A 10,439-nucleotide genomic window follows, 5' to 3' on the forward strand; every position below is an offset into this window, starting at 1 on the left:
GAGGGGCTCGAGGACCGCTGGAGCGAAGAGGAGAGCGGCAGCAGTTTGCAGTAAGGCCTCGTGTTTCTTTGTGTTGGCGGAAAACAAAACAAACAAAGAAAAGAAAACGCACGTACATCTGTAACTCAATGACATCTAAATAATAATGTTTTATGTGTGCAAAAGTGTACATCTTACAGATCTGTGGAGAGTTTGTTTTCACCGAGAAGAAAAAGTAAAAGAAAAGTAAAAGAAAAGGAGGATCGCGGTCGAGGTGTCCGGTGACCCCGTCTCTCCGTCCGGGCAGCGGGGATCGAGACGCCGGCTTCACGTCGAGTGGACGGTCCGCTTCAGCTTCTCTATCTCCATCTGGGAGGACACACACACACACACACACACACACACACACACACACACACACACACACACACACACACACACAGTATGCAACACTGTAACTCGGCTATTTAAGGTGCAACATTGTTGCTTCTCGACATTATAACTGCCCTGTTTGTTGTTTTTGTAAAACGTGTAATATATAGTGAATAAACATGTCTTATTCAGATCTTAATCAAGCTCATTCTTGAAAATGTTCTGGAGCTTTCACTCATCAGCAGACTTTTGGTGTCTAGGTTGGTTTGATGCAGCAGCACGTCAATGTGGATTAAAACAAAGCTGGATTTATACGCATTAAAAAAGAAAAATAAGTATTTGTTGAAAAAGAAACTTGGTCCCACTCGGCTCAACTAAAGAGCGATGAACGTGGACAGCCCGGCGTGTTGCTATGGCGACGGATGTTACCTGCAGGGCCACGCGCTTCAGCCTCTCCTCATCCAGCTCTCCTCGTAGATCCGCTATCTCTTTCCTGGAAGCACACATTCTCGTTCGTGTATTGCAGCGTATATTCAAAAGGTTTCATTTGAAATTAAATGAATGTTGAAGTGCTAACGCTAAGCTAAAGAGACACTCAAGAAGCTACTACCCCAATAACCCCATGCCTTACATCTGCTGGGCCTTGAGCAGCTCCACGGACATCAGCAGCTCCTTCATCTGGCTCCGCAGCTCGTCCAGCTGGGCGTTGGCCTCGTCGGGCTCCAGCCGGGACCGGCTGCTCTCCGAGCTCGGGGCCGCCGCCGGGCTGGAGGCCGCCGCCGCCGCCGGGCTGGAGGCCGCCGCCGCCGGGCTGGAGGCCGCCGCCGCCGGGCTGGGCTTGGCCTCGGAGGGCCGGGGGGCCGCCGGTGCCGGTGACTGGGATAAGGTGTTTGTGGAAGGCTGCGGAAAATACAAGAGTCAGACTCAGGGTTCATACACATCTTGGCCAATGGATTCCATGACTTTAAACCAAATTTCCATGACTTTTAAATTGGGTGAAAAGTCATGAGATGCATTGTTCAGAATGTGTATGAACCCTGCTTAACCCTGCAGGATTCATACACATTCTGAACAATGCATCTCATGACTTTTCCATGACTTTAAACCAAATGTTTTCTTTGTCTTTTCCATTCGTCACCCGTCTGCATGAACAGTATTTCATTAGAGCCGTCCTGGTGGAGATCCCGCTGTGGACCATCCCACTTATGTCCTTTCTCTAATGGCTTATCTAGAGTTACTTGTTATTGTATTCTTTGTTCCTGACCCCTGCTGATTTGTTGGGTCTGTATGTATAATATACAAAGAACAGACTGGGAGTCTTTCCATGGAGCCGGATGTCTAGAGAAACTATCACTACAGGAGAAGAACTTCAGCTTGTCTGAGTTTAACATCAGGAAGTTGCAGGTCATCCAGACTCTGACTGAAGATGTCATTTAGTGAGCAGCTCGTAAGTCAGACTTGTTCTCCTCTCAAGGACCGCTTTGTTTCACTACATATTTAAAAAAAACTCTCAAAGCGATACAGAAAAATTGTATTATGAGTCGCATTTCTATAATTATTACTGACACCATTACTGCTTTACCGTTTATCAGGACTACTACTCATTACACTGGATGAGTACTTTCATATTTATTGAATGAAATACATGACTCTCTTGAACTGCAATCAGTCAAACTTTTCCAGGAATAAGGAGTGCGATCTAAAATGTCATCCTTACATTTAAGTGAGGAGAGGAAACCACAAGGTAAGGTCTTTGCTTATTAAGATGTAATATTAGATTGCGTTTCTGCTCATAGATCCACCAAAATGTTACACACTGGCCCTTTAATACTGGTTGAAAATGAGGAACCGGAGGTCAAATGAATACTGTACCTGTAAACTATATATTTGTTTTGTCTTGTGCACAGTGACAAGTGTAACCCCATACACACCGACATTCTGATGCTTAAAAAAGACACCTTAACACCTTAAAAAAGGCCCCATTTAATGGATGCCATCTGGGGAAAGACGGCGCTCTACGTTACCTTTCTGGTTTCTGTCAGCTTTGGTTTGGGAGCAGCAGCATCTTCCTCATCGAACTTGAAGGATTTCTCCACGCTCACCTCCTTGGTGGGCTGCGAAGGAAAAGTAAGATTCACATCAACTTAGATTATATTTTAGGAGCACAGCTTCCCGAGAGGAAGTGCCGATTCCCCGGTGACGTCCGCCGGTTACTCTCACACTGTCGTTTGGACAAAGTGCAGCCGAGTGACGCTTTGAGGGAAGTGTGACTGCTCTGAAAGACAAGGGTGCAGAGGGACGCCGTGTGTGTGTGAGTGTGTGTGTGTGTGTGTGTGTGTGTGTGTGTGTGTGTGTGTGTCAGAGGGTGAATGAGTGAAGGGTTGTGATGGGTAACGGAGAGCTGAGGGACCTCAGAGTGATGGAAAATCAATGGAGTGCTACATCCATTACAGATGAAAGCGAGAAAAAAAGACAAAAATCTTATTTGCGGTCCAGGAGCCAGACAGCTTTTAAAGGTAGCCGTATTTAAGTTCATAACTTGTTAAACCAATCTGAGAAATGAAACTTTTTACCTTTATAACCTTTTAAAAATAGGGGGGCAGACTGAGCGATTGTTATATAAAACTGTAAATCATAGCTTGCTTTATGAAAAAAAAGAGCCCAAAACGGCTGTATTTGGATGTATTGCAATACGTAATATACAAGTGAAATATATGGTTTGGTAAATTCAAATGTCACAGATGTGTACAATTGTTTGAGTCCTCGCCTGAATGTTCTCTGTTCTAAACCCTCTCTAACTTTGTTCTGCTTCACTTTATCAAAGTCAACCTTTGCAGAGAGAATGTTCACATATTGAGCTATGATTTGGGTTAGAGAATGTTCACATATTGAGTTATGATTTGGGTTAGAGAATGTTCACATATTGTGTTATGATTTGGGTTAGAGAATGTTCACATATTGAGCTATGATTTGGGTTAGAGAATGTTCACATATTGAGTTATGATTTGGGTTAGAGAATGTTCACATATTGAGCTATGATTTGGGTTAGAGAATGTTCACATATTGTGTTATGATTTGGGTTAGAGAATGTTCACATATTGAGCTATGATTTGGGTTAGTGAATGTTCACATATTGAGCTATGATTTGGGTTAGAGAATGTTCACATATTGAGCTATGATTTGGGTTAGAGAATGTTCACATATTGAGTTATGATTTGGGTTAGAGAATGTTCACATATTGAGCTATGATTTGGGTTAGAGAATGTTCACATATTGTATATGATTTGGGTTAGAGAATGTTCACATATTGAGCTATGATTTGGGTTAGAGAATGTTCACATATTGAGTTATGATTTGGGTTAGAGTTGGACCTTACAGCTGCATAATTTCAAAGAAATAATCATCCTGAAAGTGATTTTTTTTTATATGTGGACCTGAAACCTTTTCATTGTTTTCTGTGTGTCATCTTCATTTTCTCTTAACCAGTAACATATAGACTGATATTTACACATCTGAACTAAATCTCACATGTGTACCTTTTACTATAACACCAACATTATTCAAATAGCCCTAGTGGTTGCAGAGATACACCCTTTTTAGTTTGGGGATGACATATGAAAGGGCCTAAAAATAGGGTGGTTTCAAAAGGTTTTAAGTAATATGTGTAGCCTCATGAAAGCTTGTTTAGGCTTCTCCTAAACATCCCGACATGCAGAAGACGACCGTCATGGTCGGGCTGGTCGGGTGAAAGTCGAGGTGCTCGTGTGCGCTCACCGAATGTCCTCCGCCAAACTGGGCGGGCAGCCTCCTGCCAGGCATCTTTGGTCTGTTAGCAGTGGGGTGGGAGAGCTTCTCCGAGGAAGCCGACAACTCGTCAAAACTCATCAGATCTGTTGGGGACAGACGGGGAGGCAGAGAGCGAGGAGGGAAAACGATGAGTAAGGGAACATCAACTCACGAGCTCAGCTCATTACAAACAGAGCAGCCGACCAATCAGCTTCCAGACCTTTAAAACTGTGTTTTGAGTCGTTGTAGGAACCCCAAATTAATTCTAATTCTTGTGTTTATTGTATGTATTTGTTCAGCAAAGTCTTGGGAAAAATCTGCAAATAAACCTCACTTTTTAAAGATATTTTGATCAGAACTATAAACATCCAGCATGAGTATGAGCAAGGTGGATCAAAAAGGATCCTCGAGAGTCCTGAGTATTTTTTGAAGTATTGTTCAGTGCCGTAACAACAACCCACAGACTAATAGATCACCTTTTTAGAAAGATTAGCATCTAAAGCATCGGAATCAGCGACAAGAAAACACAATCCAGGAAAGCATTGGCATGTTATGAAGCATATTCAGTCAGAAAAACAACGTGTTTTTCGGTTCAAAAATGGAAAAATTACCCACTTTGTGCCAAGACAGTGTCTCATCCAGTCGACCCTACTGTCAACATGATCAGCTGTTTCCACGTGTGCCATATGACTCAGTATAAGCAGCATTAAGGGACCAATGAGAACGCAGGGTTTTGAATGAAGCAGCTCTGGCCGTGTTTGTAAATAGAGATACTAATAGTGGGTTTGTGAGGATATGGGTTGCTTTGTTAGACTACGTTACAGGATGAGTCTTTATTAAATGTTCCATTTTCCCATCTTAAAAACGGTTTGGCGTTCCTTCGTACAGAGCCATGTGCCCTTCAATCCTCTCCACGGCTTTGAGGTGTAATGACCGGCGTTTGGAAAAGAAAGACGAAATTAGGTCAAAGGGATTGGAATACATTAATAAACGGAAAATAACAAGAAAGTCAGCGCCACAGAGTAAACTTGGAGGACGAGTTGAGTTTACATCAACAGGAAGTGAAAATCAGGACTTCTGGCGTTTTAGCGGCTCCATTAAATCGTCTTCTCTTTCCTGCTTCTGTCCACCACTTCGTCGCTCCTCCTCCACTCTCACAATGATTCATCTTTTCAATCACATCTCCCCTGTTTAGTTCCCTCGCCAGCTCCCGTCTTCTTTTCCCATTACTTCTCTCTCGCTCACTCTCTGCTGTGATGTTTTATTGAAGGCTCATTTGCATATTGATGCACAGCTCCAATTGTACAAACCTGCAAACAGCTGAGGGTGAGAAGGAAGACTTCATGAGGGATGTGTCCTGTATTCTTCTACAGAGCATCGAAACCCAAAGCACAGCAGTGACATCAGTTCATGATACTCATGAACTCAACGATTTTACAACCTTTTACGACCTTACAACGTCTTTGCTGAACAGATACAACAAACACGTTGGATTCATCTGGGCTCTACAGCCTCTGGGGGTCGACTGGTTAAAGTGTCAGGAGTCAGACATTACTACACGAAACTAATGACACCATCAATCAGGACCTTGACCTCTGGAGGCATCCTGTATGTGCACACATACACACTGCACACACACACACACACTGTTCATACACAGTGTTAGGGGTAACGAGTTACAAAGTAACAGATTACAGTATTGCTACTGCCCGCGTCCCCTCTGCCCGGGTCGGGTGTCGAGCCTCGTCCCGCTACCTTCGGTGGTTTTCGGGGAGCTAGCGGAAGTTAACGGAGAGCTAGCGGAAGTTAACAGAGAGCTAGCGGAAGTTAACGGAGAGCTAGCGGAAGCTAACGGAGAGCTAGCGGAAGTTAACGGAGAGCTAGCGGAAGTTAACGGAGAGCTAGCGGAAGCTAACGGAGAGCTAGCGGAAGTTAGCGGGGAAGTGACGGAGCGCTAGCAGGAGCCCCAGCCGGCTACAGCGGGGAGCTAACGGGGACTCTGACCGAAGGTAGTAGCGGCTCGTAACCCGACGTTTACGGTAGATTGTTCATGCAGGAAGTGTCGTGTGACTCGCGCGATTATTACTATTATTGGAAATTAATAATAAGTTATTATTGAAAATAAAGTGATGAAAGGGCCGTGATGTTTGTCCAGGTATCTTTGCAGTTCATTTGGACATTTGCTTAAAAAAATGGAAAGTAAAGTAACTAGTAGTGAAGTTACTTTTCAAATGCAGTAACTAGTAAAGTAATCTAGTTACAATTTTCAGAAGTAAATAGTAACGTGTAACTAGTTACTTTTTCTGAGTAACTACCCCAACACTGATCATACACACATAGACACACACACACACACACACACCTAGACACACACAATGTACATACACACTGTACACACACACACAGTACATACCCATATCAGAGGACTTCTCCCCCCAGTCCCCGGACAGCGTTTTGGGCTTGCTGGGCAATAGCAGCTCGAAGTCGGACTTGGGACGCGTGGGAGGAGCCTCTCCATTGTGCCTGCAGACAGAGAGGGGAACCTTTCAACATGGCCGACTCCTGAGGACCTCCATGCTGACAGAACTACTGGAGCCCACGAGCAGATGCTGGACTCACTTGAGGCTCGGCGAGGGGGCGAGGGGTTTGTCCGGCCTCTTCGGGAGGAAGCCTCCCGGCCGGCCTTTCCCGGGCGGGGGGACCGGCTTCTTGGGCGGGACGACCGGCGCCGCGGGCTTGGATGGTTTGTGATCCGGCGCGGGCCTGTCGACTGAAAACAGAGAAGAGAGTGTTGATGTTGATGAAACTGAATAATGAAAGAGAAACAAAGAGGCCGAGAAGAGAAATGAAACACGTTCTGGGAGATTGAAACTGGATTTCACCTTCCTGCAATCAACTCAATGACTCACGGGAGGCCGAGGCAAATCATTTTGAAGTTGGGGTCTGAAAAAGTTAATTTGTTTTTGTGCACGACAAATTGGAATTGGTGTGTGACAAGCTCATCTACCGATAAAGTCTGTCCTCAGCTCAACGTCTCGTCATCGGTTTCGTTGTTTTGAGTGAGGGAACTCATGCGGTCGCCGCTCTGACTGTGTTGCTCTGCTCGACTCGGGGAAGTGAAGAAGAGTTCAATTCTAATCAAACGGCAACTTCCTGATGCTTCATGTGTTAAAGCTGCATTCTCTCTCCTGACCACCAGGGGGCGACTCCTCTGGTTGTATAGAAGTCTATACTTCATGTGTTAAAGCTGCATTCTCTCTCCTGACCACCAGGGGGTGACTCCTCTGGTTGTATAGAAGTCTATATAAATGACTCTACTTCTCTTGATGTATTCCCTCAGTAAACATTGTAAACATGAGTTTATGTCTCAATCTCTAGTTTCAAGTCTTCTTCAACACAGACTATACGCAGACTGCTTTGCTGATGGGTTCTGTTCTGTGCATTGTGAAAGACAAATAGAAAGAAAGTGAACCACTACTCAAAAGGACATACAGTGCATGTCTTGCATTGTGTGAGAACTGACGGATGAAACCATTCTGTATAATTATTACTGTGGAGCGCCGGCAACAGAACAACCAAGAGAAAGAAACAAAACCAGCATCTGCAGGAATCCATTGTGCTGCTTTTCAACAGTCAAACAAGTGTCTTTGCTGTCGACTGAATGGATTCATCTCTTGAGCATGTGGATGTCTCACATCACTGAGACATCCACATGCTCAAGAGATGAATGAATGAGTGAAATCGGTTTGTCTTTCTGACGCGACAGGAAACAAACTAAATCGTCCAGAGTGTCTTCCTCGCTTGGATGAACTCCTGACGAGTCCAGAACACATCCGTCTCTTTCTTCATTCAAGACGGGAGGACATCCAGATAATTATCGTCACATCACATCAATAACAGATGTTTATGCTCTAAAGGCTCCATGAACACATGTTCATGTGAAAGTGGGGCCTTAATGTGAACGGAGAGTGAGTGATGGTAAGTGACATCGCCGAGGGAGAGAGTTGAAAATGGCGGTAAGAAGCTTCACAAGCTGACGGCTAAAGGGTTAAACCTCAGGAGACGCGTTGTTTTTCTCTGCTGTGAACGGAAATATAATTAAAAAACCCTCAAGGTTGCTGAAAGATCTCGACTGAAGATTGAAGCTGAGGAAAGGAATTGTATGAGGTAACAACAACCTCACAGTATTTGCCTTGTTCAATTAAATAAAGTCTAAATCATTATTGTTTCTTCAGGAAGACATTAAAAAAAGATGTTTGTTTATATGGTGTGCCATTACTGAGTAAATCTACATTTACTATACCCACGACCATTTATATATTAATGAACGATTATTACTCTGTTATTAATAATCAGTTTTAATATTGATTTAAGAAAGCTTGATGTAGCCAAACTAAATTCTAAACACACACACACACACACACACACACACACACACACACACACACACACACACAGGTCTGAACTCTCAAACAAGCAACGGCCAAAATGTTCTCACTTTCCTAAATGTCCCCACTTGGCTAGTAAAAAGCAGGTCACGGTCCTCACTATGTACCGAGTACAAAAAACACACACACACACACACACACACACACACACAGGTCTGAACCCTCAAACAATCACCAGCCTAAATGTTCTCACTTTCCTAAATGTCCCCACTTGGCTAGTAAAAAGCAGGTCACGGTCCTCACTATGTACCGAGTACAAACCACACACACACACACACACACACACACACACACACACACACACACACACACACACACACACAGGTCTGAACCCTCAAACAATCACCAGCCTAAATGTCCCCACTTTCCTAAATGTCCCCACTTTCCTAAATGTCCCCACTTGGTTGGTTAAAAGCAGGTCACGGTCCTCACTATGTACCGAGTACAAACCTCACACACACACACAGCTCATTTCCTGTGCGTTGACACGCGTCCGTCTCCTTACCAAGAACGACTTGAAGCTCGCCACAACATGTGATGACATAACCGCACAGAGGCGTTTAAAGGCCTCAATTGGCTCCCATACGTCTTGCAGCTTTGTTATTATTTTTTTTATTTTCATGAAGTGGGTTGTTCGTATCTGCATTGATTTGTTCTATCCGTTTTGTCTACACTGTCTAAGCTTTGATTTTAACGTATCAGAACATGATTATTTTTAAATAACAAAAAATCCAATCAAAAACACGAAAAAGACAGATGGCAAAAGACACGGAACCAATGACGAGGAACCATTTGGCCGGTGTTTACAACTCGGGGCTTTCCGATTGCTGGAGTCACACAGAGCTGAAGCGAAGACGTGAAGCGCTGAACGCCACGCCGTCTGGAGTCAGGAGACCTCTCTCTCTCACGTGGAGGACAGCAGCAGGAGCTACTGAGAACCTCGGCTGACACCCGGAGAGCAACAGTAGAACGGTGAATACACAGAAAGACAGAAATAGAGGACTGGCCGTGGTGGAAAGGTTCCTCTACTCAAGCTTTGTACTGACGTGCAATTCTGAGCTCCTCGGACTTAACTTGAGGATTTCTTATTTATGCTTCTTCATACTCCGCTCACTGTAGTTACCTTCTAGATTCAGACCGTGTCCCTTCATGAGCGCCCCGAAACACTGCACTGAATGAACCACCTGCACATCAAACAGACTGTTTCTAAGAGGTAGACGGTCCCCGTGACCCGTTGGTTTAAGGACAAAGAGCTTGAAGCCTCGACGTCGCCACTTTGACTGTCGCCATCTTGGTTTTTGGCTGTCGCCATCTTGGTTTTTGGCTGTCGCCGCGTTGTAGTTTTTTCAACCGAAAATGCTATGATCAACTTCCGTGAACTGAAAACACACTGAAAAGGTATAACGCTGTAAGACGGAAAACTCCCCGACTGGACAACGGTGTGGTAGAGACCTGTCAATCACCTTGTAGCCCCGCCCTAAAGCATCCCCTGTCAATCACCTTGTAGACCCGCCCTAAAGCGTCCCCTGTCAATCATCTTGTAGCCCCGCCCTAAAGAGTCCCCTGTCAATCATCTTGTAGCCCCGCCCTAAAGCGTCCCCTGATTTATGGCCTGTTTGACTCTAAATGACCATAATCTCTGTATTGAAGAAGACTTGGAACTAGAGATTGAGAAACTCATGTTTACAAAGTGAGAAGTAGAGTCATTTTCTCATAGACTTCTATACAACCACACTTCTTTTTGGCGCCCTGCTGGCCTTTAGAAATAATGCATGTTTCATGCTACACTTTTCAAAATCGGCGGTTGCAGCCCGATTAAAAACAGTTTGAGCTAGCTCCACCTCAGCGAGCCGT

The 10,439-nt window shown here is 44.5% G+C and overlaps 1 protein-coding gene across 1 annotated transcript in view; it reads right to left on the reverse strand.

Annotated features, from left to right (window-relative positions):
• Nucleotides 1-272: 272 nt before the first annotated feature.
• The window catches only part of cd2ap (CD2-associated protein), a gene marked incomplete at its 5' end in the record, with an annotated part of 73,381 nt that continues 63,214 nt past the window's right edge, over nt 273-10,439 (reverse strand). Inside the window, 8 exons of the mRNA XM_079215135.1 lie at nt 273-348; nt 781-844; nt 983-1,119; nt 1,150-1,251; nt 2,376-2,465; nt 4,126-4,241; nt 6,551-6,660; nt 6,757-6,907. Coding sequence (XP_079071261.1) covers nt 307-348; nt 781-844; nt 983-1,119; nt 1,150-1,251; nt 2,376-2,465; nt 4,126-4,241; nt 6,551-6,660; nt 6,757-6,907 — 812 coding nt within the window. The 3' untranslated portion in view covers nt 273-306. The remainder of the gene's footprint in view (nt 349-780; nt 845-982; nt 1,120-1,149; nt 1,252-2,375; nt 2,466-4,125; nt 4,242-6,550; nt 6,661-6,756; nt 6,908-10,439) is intronic.

The sequence above is a fragment of the Taurulus bubalis genome (assembly GCF_910589615.1).
Source record: "Taurulus bubalis genome assembly, chromosome: 3".
Taxonomy (NCBI): Eukaryota; Metazoa; Chordata; class Actinopteri; order Perciformes; family Cottidae; genus Taurulus; species Taurulus bubalis.